At 43.4% G+C, this 19,055-nt stretch overlaps 2 protein-coding genes and 1 pseudogene across 3 annotated transcripts; all 3 read right to left on the reverse strand.

Annotated features, from left to right (window-relative positions):
- Window positions 1–788: 788 nt before the first annotated feature.
- On the reverse strand, window positions 789–4,707 carry LOC135623927 (receptor protein kinase-like protein ZAR1). Its single transcript, XM_065127420.1, has 2 exons — window positions 2,858–4,707; window positions 789–1,615 (listed from the first exon to the last, which is right to left on the reverse strand). The coding sequence occupies exons 1-2, from the start codon at window positions 4,437–4,439 to the stop codon at window positions 933–935; spliced, it is 2,265 nt and encodes a 754-aa protein (XP_064983492.1). The 5' UTR covers window positions 4,440–4,707; the 3' UTR covers window positions 789–932.
- Window positions 4,708–4,993: 286 nt separating this feature from the next.
- LOC135676092 (proteasome subunit beta type-5-like) lies at window positions 4,994–8,785 on the reverse strand (annotated as a pseudogene).
- A 446-nt stretch (window positions 8,786–9,231) lies between these two features.
- Window positions 9,232–16,514, reverse strand: LOC103986804 (4-coumarate--CoA ligase-like 7). 2 transcript variants are annotated; one of them, XM_009404909.3, is made up of 6 exons: window positions 15,476–16,514; window positions 10,543–10,729; window positions 10,296–10,441; window positions 10,154–10,221; window positions 9,671–9,773; window positions 9,232–9,587 (listed from the first exon to the last, which is right to left on the reverse strand). In XM_009404909.3, exons 1-6 carry the CDS (start codon window positions 16,511–16,513, stop codon window positions 9,462–9,464), a joined length of 1,668 nt encoding a protein of 555 aa, XP_009403184.2. In that variant the 5' UTR covers window position 16,514; the 3' UTR covers window positions 9,232–9,461. The 2 variants fall into 2 exon arrangements, with proteins under 2 accessions (XP_009403184.2, XP_064983613.1); XM_065127541.1 differs by having other exon boundaries at window positions 10,150–10,221.
- Between the last annotated feature and the right edge of the window lie 2,541 nt (window positions 16,515–19,055).

Below are 19,055 nucleotides of genomic sequence, written 5' to 3' on the forward strand. Positions count from 1 at the left end.
TTTTGATACTGAACTTAAAACGTTGCAAATGGATAATATCATATTTTTTTATTATCATTCAGATATTATAAAGATTTCTATGATATTTTGATCTAAATTTGATATAAAGTGAGAAAAATTAGAAATTTCATGCTTGGTTTTGAAATATATTAAAATAGTTAATGTTAGTGGGATTTTTCTATAGCTCTGATAAAAAAAAAATATAGCTCTTTAATGTTTAGAAATCTTTTGATTTTTCTAAAACACCTTTAATGTTTGAAATCATGGCTCGTATATCTCTCATCATCGTAATCTTCTCATTTGGATGGCATTGTGGATCATCGCTTTCTACTCATCCTGACCACCTTCGTTTCATTATTTTTGTCCCTCTACTGCCTCCTTTTCTTTCGCGAGGCCTCGTCGCCTCCATTTTGTCATGGTCACCTACACCCTATCGCCTTCATAATTCCAATTCCATCTATCTTCTTTGACTCTATCACCTCCTTTCCCTATGTAAGGCTCTATGCTTTCGTTCCATCATGACTACCTACGCATCCCATTATCATATTCCTTATCATTTCGATCGCACCATCATCATGGAGCATATGTGGCTATGATGGCTATGACAGGGTGAATGTGACAAAGATCCTCAAATGGAAAAACTAAAAACTAAAAAGCATCTTCCGAGAAAATTCCAAAAACGATTTTTTTCAAGAAAATCATGTGTATAATCGTTTCACTCCCAACTTAAAGACGCAACGTTTGAAAGAAGGCATATTTAACTATCTATCTTTTTAGCAAACACTTCATATCTTCAGCTTGCCCTTTGTAATCCTATTATTATCACACAACGTTACATTACAACGTTCTTTGCTCCCCATAAAAGCATTCCGACTCAGAGCGGGATTTGGCCGTACCAATGTTGTCTCTCTCCTCTCACTCTCTCACCCTCTTCACGATACGATCCTGTCGAGCTTTTCCGATACCATCTTCATCCTCGGCCTGGCCAACGGATCGACGTCGGTGCACGCGAGAGCGACGTGGAACGCCGCCGCCAGCTCCTTCTTCGCGTGCAGGTCGCGGAGCAGCACCGGGTCCGCCAGATCGGAGAGCGGCCTCGCCTCCTCGAACCCCTTCCTCACCCACCTTACGAGACCGGGCACCTGCTCCCCGGACGACGACGACGGCGACGGTGACGACATCTCCGGTGGCTTCCCGGTCAGCATCTCCAGCAGCACGACGCCGAAGGAGTACACGTCGGACTTCTGCGTGGGGAGGGCCGCGGCGGACGCGGCGGCGGCGCGCGCCTCGGGAGCGCGGTAGGGGCTGGGGAGGTCGAGGTGGGTGGACTTAGCGGATTGGGGTAGTGCGGCGCCGAGGAGACCGGTGGTGGATGAGGAAGGGGCGGCGGCGTCGGAGGAGGAGGAGGGAGAGGAGGCGAGGGAGAGGAGGCGGAGGAGGCCGAAGTCGGAGATGCGGGGGTTGAAGTCGGCGTCGAGGAGGACGTTGGAGGGCTTGAGGTCGCCGTGGACGAGCTTTCGGGGGCTGCAGTCGTGAAGGTAGGCGAGGCCACGGGCAGCTCCCCGCGCGATCCGCATTCGCACCGGCCACGACAGGCTCGGATGCCCCGACCGCCCTGACCAACATTATTAATGTCTTCTTAATTTACCACAATTTTCACATTTATAAATTAAAAGTGGAATTACTTCCCAAATTAATCTACAATATAGAAAAGGTTTCACGAGCTTCACATAAGCAGGAAAATAGTTTTTTTTGGATTACTTATGATATTATTTAAAATGAGATTAAACGTCTTTAGACTTTAATGTCTCAATCAAAGCGGGCGTCCAAATGGTGCAAAAGATGCGAGTGGAGAGTGTATGTGACGGTACAGAGCTGTTTGACTAACCACAGTAAAACGGAGATTGCCTCGAGGACACGGAAGTCGTCGCCTTTTAGGTCGCACATTAACTTGTGTACTACTCCCCTTTCCTCTGGCTAGTCTCTCCCATTATGAGTGTCACCCATAATTATACTTCATGAGAAAGCAATTAATGATGTACAATTATTTATGTACATCTTTTTTTTTTCCCAACTTAAGGCTCTTTTTCTACACCTTTTGCTTTGCCCTAATTATTTATGTAGAAATATCCTGATGCATAAAACACTATAAGTATAGTTGATAAATTTAATTTAATATAATAAAAAATTATAAAGAAAATATAAAAAAAGAAAAGAAAAAAAAGCCTTCGGTGGGAATTAGGTAAACAATTTGATTTTTTAAAGGTATCTTCGGCTAATGTTTAGATCATTCATTTTCAACATTTGAATCCCGAATTAAGAACAAAAAGAAAGAGGTAATGCTCCTCGTGTGCATGATTGTCGACTTCTATACTACTTTTAATTTGATACCATGGATTTTAGCTTTTTGCAGGATATATGTGCACATGTGGAACTTCAATTTAAAACGGTGAATAAGGAAATCATTAATTTGGGAAGGATTGTATATGTAAGAATGCTTATAATATATTTGATGAATGGGGGCATATAGTACTCGGGAATAATTAATTGAGCGGTGATCCACCGCGCCGCACCCCAACCCAACTGAAGTCGCCTGCGCCCTGACGACAAAGGCGGCAGGAGACGAGGACGAATGCAGTCTCTCCGGTCTTCACTTGGAAGATTCCCCGGACAGAACACTGCTGTGCCTGGTGTCGGCTTTTAGCTTAATGTTCGTCAAATCGTTGGGTTTGGGTTCTAATTCGGAGGATGAGATGGGAATGAATAATGTTGACGTCTTAGTTGTTAGTTTAAGATTAATTAATTAACTAGTTGATTAATGATGTACGGAAGAAGAAGAATGGGAGAGAGAGCTGACCTCGGAGTGCAGCGGTGAGATTGCCATTGGAGATGAAGTCGGTGATGAGAAGCTTCTCGTCGGGCGCCCAGTAGTAGGCCCGGAGCCTGACCAGGTTGGGGTGGCGTACCCGCCCCATCGCCCTCACCTCCGCCGCGAACTCCTTGTACCTGCCTCCGGCGCCGCCGCCTTCGCCCAGCCGCCTCACTGCTACCGCGGCGCCGTCACCAACCACCACTTTGTACACGATCCCCTTCCCGCCCTTCCCCAGCACGTACGCTGACGCGCGCAGTAGCTCCTCCAGCTCCACCTTGAACCCCTTGTCCATCGCCACCAGTTCCCCCTCCGCACCACCGCCGCCCCCGGCGACACCCTCCTCCTCGTCCTCCGACGATGGCAACCCTTGCTCCCCCTTGTCCTCTCCCGCCGCCCCGCACCACGTGCAACCCCACCGCCGGCCGGGTCGTCCCCGTTCGCCTCCCAGCTTCGCGCACCCTTTCTCTTGATCCTTCACTTTCCAGTACGCGCACACAACGACCAGCCCCATCAGCGCCACACCAGCCGCGTCCGCTACCGAGATCAGCACTATCAGCCCCGCCCTCATCCCCCCCGTCGCCTCGCCCGCCGCCGCCTCTGCCCCGGCCCCGCCAGCCGACGCCGCCGCCGCGGCCCCCCGCCTCCCTCCCGGCGCCTCCGCCGCCGGCTCCGTCCGCGCCTCGCAGGGGATCAGTAGCGGGAACCCGCACAGCCCCGGGTTGTTAAGGAAGGCCGTCGGGCCCTGGTTCGCCAGCGACCCTGCCCCGGGAATCTCCCCGGAGAGGTTATTGTAGCGCAGGTCGAGGCTCACCGTCGACGGCAGGTTGCCGAGCGTGCTGGGGATCGCGCCGGAGAAGCGGTTGTGGGAGAGATTTAGGGTGCCGCCGAGGGAGTCGAGTTCGCCGAGGTCCGGCGGGATGGGCCCCTCGAACTCATTGGAGGAGAGGTCGAGCTGGACGAGCCCCACCATCTCAGCCCAGATCCCGGCGGGGATCTCGCCAGAGAGACTGTTCCCGGCGAGGAGAATTCGCTGGAGCTGGCGGCAGCCGCGAATCGCCGGGGGTAGGGGACCGGAGAGGGCGTTCCGGGAGAAGTCGAGGTTCTGAAGGCGGGGCAGGTCGCAAACAACGGCGGCGGGGAAAGGGCCAGAGAGGAGGTTGTCGTAGAGGAAGAGAGAGTGGAGGGAGGAGGCGTTGAAGAGCTGTGCGGGGATGGGCCCGGAGAGGCGGTTGCTATGGAGGTTAAGCCGGCGGAGGAATAACAGCGTGCCCAGCTCCGACGGGATGTAACCAGACAGATTCTTGCCCGAGACGGCGATGCCGACCACGCGCGGGTATGCGAAGCCGGTAATGTTGGCGCACGACACGCCCGGCCACCGGCACGGGTCCTCATCGCCTTCGCTCCACCCAGCGAGCGACGACGACGGGTCCTCCGACACCGCCGCCTTGAAGGCGAGGAGCGACAGCCCATCCGGCGACAACGCCCCGCATCTCCTCGCCAGGGCAACCGCGTAAACTATACATAAGAAGAAGATGATCGACAGATGCAACTTCCTCCTCACCATCATGCAGCAGTGGCGGTGGAAGCAGTTTGGTTTCAGGTGGTCGAGTATTTAAGAGTGAGGAGCGGGAGGTGGAGGGAGTGCGCGCGTTAATGCGTATGCATTTGTGGAATGAGAGAGAGGTGCGGGCGATACTTAATCGCGGGGGCCCGATGGGAAGCGCAGGCGTGGGAAGGGAGCAGTAGAAGCAACGCAAAGGGGGGAAGGGGTTGGAAATGATGTGCTCGAGCGTTGGTGGGGGTTGTTTTTGTTACTGTTGTTAAAAGGAGAGGCGGCGAGGAGAGGAGCGGAGTGGGGGTGCGGTGGGGTGGGGTGTGATTGCTTTATCTTGGGTGTTACGTTTATGCGTCTTTTTGGGGTTAGAGAAGAAGCGTTTGGACGTGGACGAACATGTTCGTGCTTTGTTGGCTGCCAAGGTTGTTTTGTTAGCTGGACACACTCTACACGGGACATCATGAGCGATCCATTGTGGTGGATGTCATCCTTTGCCGGTGGAGCAACGAACGAGAGTAAATTGGAGTAGAAGAAGGACGTGGGGCATGAGCGACAGATCGATGGGATGAATAAAGGACATGACGTATATTATACTGCTATTGGAAACATAGTAATTGGTGGTCACATCAACATTGATAATACAGGCAGATGCGACTTTCGAACACTACCTGATGGCCCTTCATTTTGGGCACAGAATTGTCGTTACGATGCAAATAAGTTATACGGATAGCAGAACGTGGCTTACATCAAGTTGCCTCGTCTGCAATATACCCCGACGGAAGTGGTCAATCATAATCTCGATGATACACAAACATCAATAAGGCTGGTCTCTCAGGCTGCTGGAGCTTCAGCCATTTCTTGCTCAACAGACGTTGGGACGACAGGATAATACTTGCGGTGAAGCTCACTAACATCATGTCCAGAAAGCTTCTTCCGACCATCAGGCCCGACATGAAAAACTGCAAGAAAAAGCTTCACAGTCCTGACATCTAGTATAGAATGATTGCTTTCATTGTCATGAATGCAGAACTTAAATCGAAATGTTCATAAAATAAGTTACTTTATATTATTCTACTAACACAAACAACAGTATCTAGATTCAGTAAAAATATAATTGATCTGATTGTCTATAACATCAAAGGCAACAGGCAATTCTCTAATCAATGGAGTTAGGAGAACAGGTCTGACATGTTTTTCTGGACATAATTGTACCATTTTTGGGTGATAATGATAAAAAAGTAGTTCAAACTAGTAGGTAGATTCGATCAAAGAAATTTAGTTGAAAAAGAACCCACCATGAGTGAAGAAAGGAAGTTTATCATTAGCAGTAGCTAGAGAATGTACAATAACTGAGAAAAAGAAATAAGCATACCACTAGCTCCATCATGAAATGTTGCATGGTAGATGGCTCGACATGCCAGTTCAGCAGCTTCCTCAAGTGTCGTGTCATAGTGATAACTAAGTGACAATGAACATGAGTTAATTGCTTTTAAACTACCATGACAAAATACAGCAACAGAACGAATGCCTACCCGCTATCCAGAACACCATAAGCTCATGGACTTCCTGACCCGACTGAAAAGTGTGTTACCTTGAGACTTCCACCTTCACTGTCAACATAATACAATCCAGGTTCCCAAGACGAAAGAGACCAGGTCAAACAGCTGAAGAAAAGGACTGATTTGGAACTTGAGTATACCATTTCATCCCATCCAGCAATCATGGTCCCTACCGAAAGGCCCGTTCCACAGTAAGAGTAATGCATGTTTGCTAATAGCTTTGAAGCACTAGTGACTGAGATCCATCTCTTGTTTGCCAGTTATTGTAGGCAGTGCTGTATAGGATGAAACTGATAACTAGTAAAATATTCCATAAGCAAATGATAGCATAACTAAGGTGGGAATTCCACTAAATTAAACAGATCAACTAATGGACAATGCACACAAATATGCATGGATGAGTAAAAGCACAGCTATACCTTGATGCCCAAGTTCCTGTGCCAGAATTGGCAATCTGCAGCACCACCAGCCATTGTACCGAGCATATATGGATTGATCTAGATGATTTTCTTAACACAGAGAAGTTGCAGATGAAAGATATCATGGGAGTGATAAGTACCAGAGTCACTATCTTGGTTTATGTGTGCCTTTTCATATATCCTGGCATAATGTGAAAGCAGAACAAAATCCAGTTCACATTTGGAAGGAAGATATTAAGTTGGTGTACCCTATGGATACTGCAAATTGTGGAAATTGAAAAGATGACAATGCAATGTTCAAACCTGGCTGTGCAAAACAGTTTCAAGATGTGGATGCATGAGATACTTCCTGGTTGTGCAAAAGCAATAAGCAGCTGAAGAAGCAATACTTAGCTATCGTAGACACCTAGCGGAAGTGAATTTGTTTGGAACAACAATACAAGTGTTACTGCTGAGACTGTATTACTGGCAATAAGCATTTGTTTGAGGATAGAAACTTCTTGTTGTTTGCTAGTGTGAGGCTCCACATTACCAGCACCACCATCCTTAATAGAATTGCAAACTTTTAAATCATTTCTTAGTCATTGAAGAGTCATTCAAATGCCAAGAGTTTGAGAATCAAGCTCTTTCTATATTCATGGGCTTGCAATAATTCTTGTTATGGACAGAGATACAGGAACCGATGCAGAATATTTAACAGATGATGTAGAACAATAAATCAAGAAGGTGCTAGAGAGTCAATGAATGTTGTATACTGATTTACCTACTAGTTTGGCAGATTTAGATGAGTCTATCTCAATCAATCATAGTTCTGCAATTCTGGCTAAAATTTATGGTAATGGTGAAAATTGTGGCAGTAGTGTAACTCTGCTATTGTTTTTAAAAGCGCTATGCGCCAAGGTTACAAAACAACCAAGGTGCAAGGCGAACTAAGCGAGGCACTCTAGAATATTAAAATTAAAAATATATTATTATTGATAAATATGATCATAAAAATAAAAATGACATATCAAATAAAAATGATATGCTAAACAAAGGTTCTACTGACGAAGACTTGTGCTAAATAGTATTTTCAATATGATACTAAATAGGGTTAACTCCTAACAAAGTGAGTAAGCACCATCTCAATATGGTGCAGCAAGTTAATTGAAATGAGAGAGAATGAATTGAGAAGAGAAGTAACTGACGGCTGTGGAGGAAGGTAGGGGAAGGAGAAGGCGATGGCCGAAGCTGCAGTGGCGAACAACAGTAGATGAAGCTGTAGCGACGGACATAGGGTTTTGCTTTCACTGGGTTGGGCACGCGATTGGGGGAGGTGTAAGGGTACATTAGTTGGTTTGATTGAACTAACTTACTCGTTCAATCGAACCATAAGCTCAAGTGCTCGGCGCTTGGACTCAGGTGAGCACCTGAGCAGTGCTTCGTTGCAATGCCTCGCCCCAAGGTTTTGCAAGGTGCTCAAGACTCACCTCACCTTGCCTGAGCCTCTAGGTCAACGGCCAAACACCTTTTGAAAACACTGAACTCTGCGAATATGCATCAGTATGATGTCATTTGTATCTTAGTTCTGTGTCAACCATGCCAATATTATCGTGATTAGCATACAGAAAGAACTCATATCTTAACCTCAGTTTCATTTGCTTTCTCAAAAATGAATATATCAGCTAATTTTCCTTGAGTCACTCTATGCTCATTTAAGTTCACATAATAACAATAATGCTATAATCCCTTTGTGATTAAGAAAGGAGAAAAAGTAAAAGCAAATAACTCCACTTGCTTCGTCAAAACTTTAACAAGAAATATATGTCTAAGAAGATCAAACTAGTTTCGAAGTTTTTATCAAACGCAATTGTGGACATACATCACAAGTTGATCCTTAATACAATACTAGGTGAACTATCAGATAATGAAGATCTCCACGCTAAGTTGATCTCCACTGTGTCAAATATCACGAGTTTCTTGTTTGCTTAATAGTTAATCATCAAGCAACCAGAGGCACACACAAGATGCAAACAGCTCTAGCATAATCTCCCAATGACATGGAGTATTAAATGCTTACGGATATATCCTCCCATGCTAGCTCGAGAATCGGCGGCCACAATGACACCATTCTTTAAGATGAAAGCCAGCGTGGTCGTCCCCTTCGCAGGCTTCACCATCTGGATCGAGTATCACAACAAAATGTGGCAACAAATCAATACATCGAGTATCACAACAATCCCGTCATCATATCAAATAACCAACAAACCCATCAGAAACAGACATCAAAGGAATCCGGGAGTTGGAACGAAGGGGCTGCGAAGAGGTCCTCGCCGAGACCGTCGACGCCGCCTCCGGTGACCGAAGGAAAGTATTGGAGACCACTCGCGTCGAGCTTCATGATTCACGAACACGACGATGGCGGAAGACGAATCAACAAGCGAGAAGAAGTGATAAGAATCCCTAGATCGAGAGGACGAGGGAGAAGCTAAAGAGGCAAAGAAAGGCTTATTACGAAGACAACGACGCAAAGAGAAACTCATTCACGCCGGCTTGGGAAGGGAGAAAGGGCAACACAAATAGGAGAAGATCCGACCCGAACCTAATCGGGTCTACCCAAATCACATATGGTTGGCCCATCCCAATACATATCAATCGGCCCAATGTAATTATCCTTCCATTAACTTGATGCGTTTGAGTCTTTTTCACCCACTTTCAATATGAAATTACATTAAGATGCCACTATTGTTGACTTGGTTGACACATAATGGGTTACAGGCTTAAGCCCATGACATTAATTGATGCAAAGAACAATAATTCAGAGCCAAACAGCCATTGGGAAACAAATGAAATCAACAATAGAGCTAAGATGCAAAAAAACAATAACTTACAGCATCCTGAAAGCTCAAGATGCAAAGAACAGTAATCAGAAAATACTGTAGACTGATGATATCCTGAGGTCATTTCAGATTTTTGTAGGTGAAACAGATCATCTAAAAGAGTTTGACAAAGATGCTAAAATGGGACTTTGGTTGAAAACTCATGATCATGACATGGTGCAGATAACTCGACGCACATTATAGTCTGGACATGGAGCTGTAAATTGAATGGTTGCGCAATTGCCTCCTCAAGATCTTTCCTGATGCTGTTTTCGGTATAGAGCTGGTGAAAACAACTTTGCGAATCTTCTTGTATGGTGCTACCTATAATACAAAACAAAAATCACGTTCTGTGCTTCAATTCTTAAAATACAAAAACACTGAAGCAGAATCATAAACAAAGATACCTGCTTTGCAATGAAATCCATGATTTCTGTTTCTTTGAGGTTATTTCCTGGCTGTCTCACAATAAATGCCATAGGTATTTGGCCTGCCTCCACGTGAGGATAACTGTTATTTTGCAAACAATCATTAAGGAAGAAGAGGGTAGAATCTAAACTCAAACTAATCAACAAAGAGGATCCTTAATGAACAAGCGATGTTTTTATTTTCTTGGTTTAAGAACAACTAAGCTGTCAATATTTACAGACAGTTCAAGGTACTTCCTTCTTGATTGCAGAAAATATCAAATGATTTAATAGGTTAATACTGAACGTACTAATACTGCATTGATGTTTCAATGCAGAAATAGTCTGAGTGCAGATTAATGAAACTAGTTGTGATTATTGATTGATGGAGTATTTAGCCCAAAAATTCATGACGACTGATGATAATGATGCATGAACAGCGTATAAATAAAGTGCATTGAAGTTGCATCACTGGATACGTACGGAACCACAGCAGCATCAGCAACTCCAGGTAGTGATAGAAGCAAGTGCTCCAACTCAGCAGGTGGAACCTGCAAAACGTCCACATTGCAACAGATGAGAAGTCTTGGCATATTTACTTCAGTGATGAGAATTCTGCACTGACCTGGTAAGCTTTATACTTGATCATTTCCTTCAACCTATCCACAATAAAAAGAAACCCATCTTGATTGAAGTAACAGAGATCACCTGTCTTTAGCCAGCCACCGGTAGCAAAGGTGGAAGCATTTGCTTTCTCATCTCCTGCGTAACCTGACATAAGAGAAAACAATGAGCAACCAAATATCTTTCTTTTGGTTGAGTGCTCATGTCACTTGAGTTCAGACAAGTAAGAATGCATTATGCTACATTACCTATCATGATTGAAGGACCACGAATCCATAATTCTCCAGTTTGGCCAATTGACAGGGTCTCACCTGTGACACTATCCACAATCTTAGCTTCAACATTCTGTGACAGGCGACCGACAGACCTCAGGTGGAGGCATTCCTCACGATCTATCATCCTTGCTATACCACCACCCTCAGTGGATCCGTAACCCTGACATGAAGAATGGATGTAATCTTATCAGTTGATTTTTCAAAGCCAAAGAGAAAAATGAAGGATCAGTAGAAAATGTTTTACTCAATCATCATTATTATCTCATAGAAAAAGTTGCATGATTTTTAATTTTATCCATCCAAATATGCATAAACTGACCATATATTTTCTTCTAACATACTGGGGCATCAAGGGCTGTAATTAAGATGACAAAAAATTGCAACACCTGTTTCTTTAGATGAAGCTAAAGTCCACCAAGGGCCAAGAAGTACTGGCTCAGGATTCACAGCCAAAATTGAAATCATTGCAATTGATTATACAAGAAGGAAGGTAAATTTCAATTTTAATATAAGCTTACTATTCAGTTTCTTCTACTATTGACAATCCCTTAAAATAATAATATATTATTTTACTATTTAGAGCCCTAGTATTACTGATTTTATCTTCTTTTTCATAAGCACTTTTTTCATCCTCGTTGTCATTGTCGCTCACTGCCATTGCTAACGTCGCTCAAAGCCATCCAACCCCGCTCATCACCCCTTTGACATCATCCTCCAAGAAGGAAGAAAAAGAGGAGGAAAAAGAAGAGAAGGATGAGGAAAAAAAGAGGAGGAAGAAGAAGATGATATTTTTATGTCTATTTGCAAAGGTGCAACTTAGAAATATTAAAAAAATTTAAAATAGGTTATAAATAGTAAATTTGGTGTTGGCACGAACAGTATGTACCAGTTCGACATGGGACCAATACGTGGATCGCCCCATACCGAGCAATACACATCACATGACCCTGTATCTAGCGATACGAGGTCTATATCTATTAGAACGATCAAAATCCGATCATTACCGACTTGTATCAGTCGGTAATAGTCAAATTTTAACTAATACCAATCAAGGGTTGAAATTACCTTGTTTCAAACGGTCAATTCGACCATTTGAACCAATAGAAATGGTTTTTAAACCCTTTCCTTCCCCTCTTTCGACTCATTTCACTTTCTCTAACTCTTTCTCACTCACATCTCTTTCTCATTCTCACATTTGAATTCTTTTAAACTTAACAAGGCAGTGATTTATGGATTAGATCAAATTCAAGAGGCTAATTTAGCTGGATTAATACTTAATTCAGAGGAAGAACATTCTAATCGAGAGGTATGTATTCTCTTTCTAGATTTTTATTGATTTATAAAATGATTAAGCCTATTCTATGTGGTTAATGTCTAAAATATTGTTTGATATATTTTTTATGATAGAATAGCGTTAATTAAGGAGTAATTAAGGTCTTTAATATTATGATTAATATTAATTTTTTGTAATTAGATAATGGGTCAAATCTTTATATTTTGCATACTAAGGTGATTTATGTGATGGTATAATAGGTTTAGCTATATTTTAATTAAGTTTTTAATGTTGTGATTAGTGGTATAAATAATGATTTTATTGAATTGATTTATTTTGGGTCAATTCAATATCTTTAATACCTATCAGGGTATTTGATATGTTTATAATGGTAAAAGAGGACTAATTAGGGATTAATTAAATATGTTAATTCTATGATTAATGTATTTAATTATGTTATGATTAATATATTTAATTAATATATTTTATTACAGAGGTAATAAAAGAAAAGGACGTATATCCTCAACAACTTGAAAATCTCCCTTGGTCAAAACATGGCAGAAAGGGTCGGCCAACATCGAGTCAAACTATTCAAGAAACTAGAGACACCTAACCATCACAGTCGTCCACCGAGCGTGCAAATGCAAAGGCAAAGGGGAAGGTAGTGGCATCAATTGCATCATTGGAAAGAATTGAGTTGGGTGATAAGACACATTCTTAATTGCATTTAACAACCCACTAGGTTTAAAAACATAGTAACAATGTTGACAATAGTGCCTCAACTAATGATGGCTACGACGTTGGGGAGTTGATGGTCCCATTTACACAGTTTAAGAGTGGTGCATGGATCAAGGAGCAGTATTTTACACATCACCCAAGATTCATACCATGAAGCTGGCGAGGTACTGATCAAGTTTACACATAGAAGGGGAAAGGAAAGGCAATAGATGATTTTGAGTAGTTACAACAAAGCTTACATGATATAAACATAGAGCAAAGCTTTTCGTATTAACAGTTGTCGTATTATGGAGAATCTTATAGCCAATACCAGTATGATAATAGTTGGTTATTCTTCTCCGAACAGTAGTACGATCGATCTTATGATACAGAGTAGCAAATCAGTGATGAAAGTAAAAGTTTTGATTTTTTTCATACTCCGCACCAATATATACTACAATCATACTTGTCTTAAGAGCCACTTTGAACATGTGTGGTTCACGACGATCAGACTACAACAATCACCATATCGATGCACCAATAGCATATGATGTATCAATATTATGTCGTAAGATCTATTTCAAGATTGGGTCCAACAAACATGTCAAATTGCTTTACAGATACATAGGATCGAGGACCCCAATTCATCACCCATGAAGTCATGTCATTATTTTTTATGGTAGAACCAAGTATATTCATCGATTGATTGCTTAAATTATTTGACTCTTAAAGTTTAAGTTATTTAAAAAATAATCTAATAATTCAAATCATTTCTTTGCGGATAATTCAACCTCAACCGAAGGACAGTCCAAAATATACCACAAAGCTACTCAAAGCCCAAAAAAATATCATTGTTCAGTCCTAATTTAGATTATTTTTGCTAAAATTATACTAAAATTAAATTTATTTCTAACTTAAAAATCTTTAATTTTCTATTTTAAGAATTTTTGAACTATTTTTTATCATTTTTTTGTGTCATCGGTACGTATTGCCATACTTACACACGATACATCAGTACAGTTCAATACGTACTATATCAATAGCCAGTTACTATACTGATACAGATCAATAAGATGAACCCTGGTAAATAATAATCTCTTTTTCATAAAGAAAACTAAATAATAATCTTTAAAAATATATAATCACAAAAGCAAAAATTAAATAAATAAATAAAACGAGTAATCAAATATCCACATCGCATGGTAAATTCTTATCAAATATACCCAAGCTGAAATTAAAATGTTTCTTTCAATTTTGGTTTGGCTTCTGCAGCAACTTCTATTCTGTTTGAACATGAAAAATTCTAAGGTTTCATCTTGGTCAAGCAATGGTCTATTCAATGAAGATACAGTACTACTTTCTAAAATTCCTTTTGGTTCGTGTACCAATGTCATGAAAATAACATGCATTACTTTGAGAACATGGTGAAACTGTACACTTGTGGATTGCATGTTCCTATCCTACCAAAACAATCTATTTCCGGTAATCTCATTCAGTTTACTAAATAAACCTAAAAATCAAGAAAGTCGATTATTTTGTGTTTTTAACCTGATAGGTTACTCCATTGACTATATTTGTTTTGACTAAATAACTTCTTATTCCATCATTTTATTATATTATACCAAAGGGAGACTAAGTGAACTCATCCTATGCAGTGACAGCTATAAAAAAATGAAATGACCACTATTATAATTTTAGAGAGATCAAAATGATAACTCGAGATTTATTGTTTTTATTAGCATAGAAGTGATTTGTCTAAAACAACTATTATGATTTGCCATGTTCAGTTGCAATCATTCATCCCAATGATGAATTATTAACTCATTAGAAGGGGCTCAAAACAAGATGGAAGGTGAACTTACAATTCATTTAAAATATTAGTAAGCTTTTTTACACAATATAGCAAGGTTCGCAATACCGTACCATACCGGTATTTCGATCTGGGCTCGGTACCGGTACAGTACGGTATATCGAGCGGTACACTCAGGTGTGCCGAGTACAGTGCACTGCTACAGTGCACTCGAACCGGCAACCTGTCGGACCGGTACGTACCACCCGTACCAGGCGGTACAGTTCGGTACTACAGACCCTGCAATATAGCATCAGAATCTATTGGAATTTGGCAGATGATGCAGTAGCATTATACAAAAGGAGAAGTAGACGATAAAAGAAAATTTCTGCATTCGTCATCTATTATACCAAGAAAAGTTTAGTGCAACAGCTGCCTTTAATGTACCTAATATTGCTGTTTGTTAGGGCCACAATAAGAACATCGTGTGCATCAGTCTTGTCCTTCCTTCAAAGCCAAGGGATCTCATTATCCAGGTTTATTCAAGAGACAACATTCCATAAAACTTGAGATCTGTTCCAGTTGGCCACATGCAAAGCAATTGCCTAACTGTGTATTGGCTTCAAGGAAGCTGACAGTGCCAGCAATCATAGCTGGCCATGGTAAATTATTACAAGCATTACTAGATTATTTATTGCAAGGAAAGACCTAAGGAAACTGATGACTCAAAGAGTGTACTATTGCATTACCTAGTAAAAATGGCTCTGTTATCCCCCATGATTTAATGCAGCGACAGGGGTTGGACTTCCAATCAACTCCCCGACGACGACCAAGTTTGACGCACGCGTCGCGTCGTGTCGTGCTATTGACGGTAGGACGACAACCGCACGTGTGACCCGCCTCTCTCAGCCAATGGCCTGAGAGAGCTTTGAATCCACCTCATTTTTTATTTAGGAAGGAAAAGAGCTGTATAATTATTTGCCACACTTTTATCGTAACAATTTTAGACTATTATTTTCCTTTTTTCGCTTATAAAAATTCAACTTATATTTATAATTTTTTTGTCTCATGCAAATAAAGGCTAATATAAACAAATAAAAGAGAAGTACTAATATAAATCACCCAACCTGACGGAGCTCCACACCGGGAAATCGAGATATGAACTGGTGTGCCGCCGCCTCGTGCAGCGGCGCTCCGCCGCAGGTCACGAACTCGAGCGCTGCCAGGTCGATCTTCTCCTCCCACCTTGCCATCGCAACAACCACCGGTGGCGACGCCGTCAAAGAAGTCGCCCGGTACTTCTCCGCCACGCGCAGCATCTCCCTCGCGCCGCCGCCGCCGCCCATTACAACGGTGGTCTCCCCCAGTGCTATTCCTTTAAGCAAAAAGAAGAACCCCATAGAGTGGAAAAGCGGCGCTCCGACGACCGTCACATCCGGCGCCTCTCGCCGCCTCCTTTCTGCCGGCAGTTTCCGTGAAGCGTGGAACCCTGCCACCATCGCGATGAAGTTGAGGTGCGACAGGGCTGCCGCCTTCACCATTCCCGTCGTCCCCGACGAGTACTGTATGACGGCCACATCCATTTGCCCGACCTCCTCTTCCGGCGGCACTTCCCCTCCGCTGCCGGCGAGGAACGACCGGAACCGAGGGGAGTCGAGGAGGATCGTCGGAACGTCGCCAGGGAGCTTGGCAGCGGTTTCGGAGGTGGCGAAGGCGACGCGGGGCTTGGAGAGGCCGACGAGCCGGGCGAGCTCGGCGGCAGTTGAGGCGGGGTTGGCAGCCGAGATGACGGCGCCCAGGGAAAGTAGGGCGAGGTAGAGTGGGGGAACGTCGAGGCGGGCGGGGCAGAGGATGAAGGCGACGTGGCCCTTGGAGAGGCCGACCTCGGTGCGGAGGGCGGCTGCGAGGGAGTGGATCTGGGACAGCAGATCGGGGAAGGAGAGCGCATCCCCAGTGGCGGCGTCGACGACGGCTGGGAGGGGAGGGAGCGGGGATGGGAGCAGGGAGACGGCGTAGGAGGTGAAGGAGAGCGGCCGATCGCGGGCCGGCAACTGTACGGGCGGACGGAGGCTGTGGAAAGTCCTGGAGACGGCGTCGAAACCACTCCTGGGATCGATTGCCGGCGACGTCGACGGCGGTGTAAGTGTGACCGCCTTTTCCTCCATCGCAAACGGAAAGCCAGTGGAGTTGCTTGCGCTATGAAGGTCTATATGCGAGCGTCTAAGAAAAGGCCAAAAACGTACATACGATTAGTCCGATTTGACTCAAATGTCCAGATATAATATGTGACATTTAATTTAGAGGGACATATATGCCAATCCAAAACATTGGAAGGATATCTATAAATGTCATTAATAGGCTTAAAATGATTGGAATATTTTTATTCCTTGTTTAGTTGGGTGTAACTCTACATTTCACAATCATAATTTTAAGAATTTTCATATTCTTATAATTCATTGTTGGGTATAATTTTTGTATGGTTATATCATATCATATCATATCATATATATAGCTCAATTCTTAACTCATACGTGAGAGACACTATTGTAAATATAGAAAATGTTTCTTGTTTTAAGGCTTTAGATGGATCCACAAGGACTGATAAGGTGAATTCAACCCATAAATACCGAATGACATAACATTATTAATTTGGCGTACCATATCACCCTGACACAACACGTCGAAGTCTATCGGATGCGTACTCAAGGGAACTCTCTTCCGCTATTCGTGTTAGAATGTTCATAGTGGATCCAGAGGTAATCTTCCAATCCCTTATGTTGCCCAATCCAAATAATCTACTAAAAATGTTGATGACAGACTCCACAAACGAAGTATAGTTGATCTTATGTAGATTGTGGTGTTGGTAGATTCGCAGCAAAATTTGTTGGAAAGCTTAGGTGCTGAAAAGGCTCTCGTGGTGGTGGAGTGGGCAGTCCCAACTCCAAAGGCACACCACAAGCTGACATAATTGTAGATGGTGACAGGGGTGATTATGGCAACAAGAACATGTCCTCTTTACCGAATATTGGAGGAGAAATGTCAAAGTGGGAAAGGACATGTTAAGTGAAGCAAATCGTCCTAGTGAATCTATCAAAACCTCTTATTAGGGAAACTAATCGACAAAATCTCACCTGCTCTAGATGGCTCCTTAAGATAGAGTTATCGATCTTCCAGCGCCGTACCGGTATTAAGATTAACGTTAAATAATTTTTTTAATCTGATTTTTGGATGCTTAAGTGATCGGGGTCTATAATGAGTATGAGTTTTCCTTTAAGAAAAGAGTCCCTTGACGTAGAGTCGAAGATTATCTTTTATACCTAGTCTCGGAGGGGATAATCTGTAATTGCTTCAACGTCTCTCTTTTGACATTTTGTCTACACAAGCAACATGGGAGCAACAACCCCGAATAACCTGTGTTGGACTTTTGTCCAAGCGGGCAGATGAGCAAGGGTGACTTGGATCTTTTTCCTTCCATGATAGCTTTTACGTGGTGCTTACGTGTCGAATGATGGTTGACTGTTAATGTATTCCCTATAATTTGACCCCCCCCCAACGTACTTCGAGGCTCTTGTTAAAGGGGCTCATAGTTTGACGTTTAATTCATCCGACAAGAGAGCGTTCGAAATCTCCTTTTGAGGGTTGGGTTTTTTCGACTAACACCACCTGCGACGACAGAGGTCTGGCATCCCGACCTCCATACCTTGTGTGACAAAGAAGGTCAAGCATTCTAACCTCTACGTCTCGGGCAAAGGCGGGGGTCGAGTGTCCTAACCTCCACACCTCATGCGATGACGGAGGTCGAGCATCCAAACCTCCATGCCCCAGGCGGAGGTGGGGGTCAAGCATCCCAACCTCCACACCTCACACGATGGCGGAGGCAGAGGTTGAGTGTCCTAACCTCCACGCCTTGAGCAGAGGCAAGGGTCGGGCTTCTCGACATCCACGCCTCGGGCAGAGGTGGAGGTCGAGCTTCCCGACTCATACACTTTAGGCTTCTTTGACTTGTGGCTTCTATCGTAACGAGTTTTTTTTTATAAAAGTTTAATTTTTTTGACTCACATGCCTCAAGCACATTTTACTTTATGGCTCTACCGTGGTGGATTTTTTTTTACATGGGTTGAGTTTTCCTAACTCACTCATCTCGAGCACATTCGGTCTATGCTTCTGTTGTGACATATTTCTTCTCATGCAAGTCGAGTTTTCTCGACTCACGCATCTCAAGCATACTCACGCAAGTCGAAAGCTTGCCATGGTAGGCTTCAAGGCCTTATATAGTGGTTAATTTGAAGTGCTCCTTCCAGTGTGGTGGGCTTCGAGTCCTTCCTCCACCATGGCAGATTTCGAGTGCTCTTGCCATTGCAAGCTTCGAGTCCTTCCTCCGTCATAATAGATTTTGAGTCCTTCTCCTACTATGGTAGGTTTTAGATCCTTCCTTTGTCATAGCAGATTTTGTATCCTCCTCCATGGTGGACTTCAAATCCTCCCTCTATCATGATAGATTTTAGATTCTCTTCCCACCATGGCAAGCTTTGTCCCAAGGTATCTTAATTAATGACTCCATCGGCTCCGAATATGGGAGAGACTTAGTAAAAATTTTGGGGGTCTATCGGCGGTGTCTCGAGCTTGGCCTTTTTCGATAGGGAGACCATCGTCAGGCAACAATGGCGCGACTCTGTTAGATTGCTTCTCAGCTCTCTGACACCGATC

The sequence above is a fragment of the Musa acuminata genome, chromosome BXJ1-1 (genome assembly GCF_036884655.1).
Source record: "Musa acuminata AAA Group cultivar baxijiao chromosome BXJ1-1, Cavendish_Baxijiao_AAA, whole genome shotgun sequence".
NCBI lineage: Eukaryota > Viridiplantae > Streptophyta > Magnoliopsida > Zingiberales > Musaceae > Musa > Musa acuminata.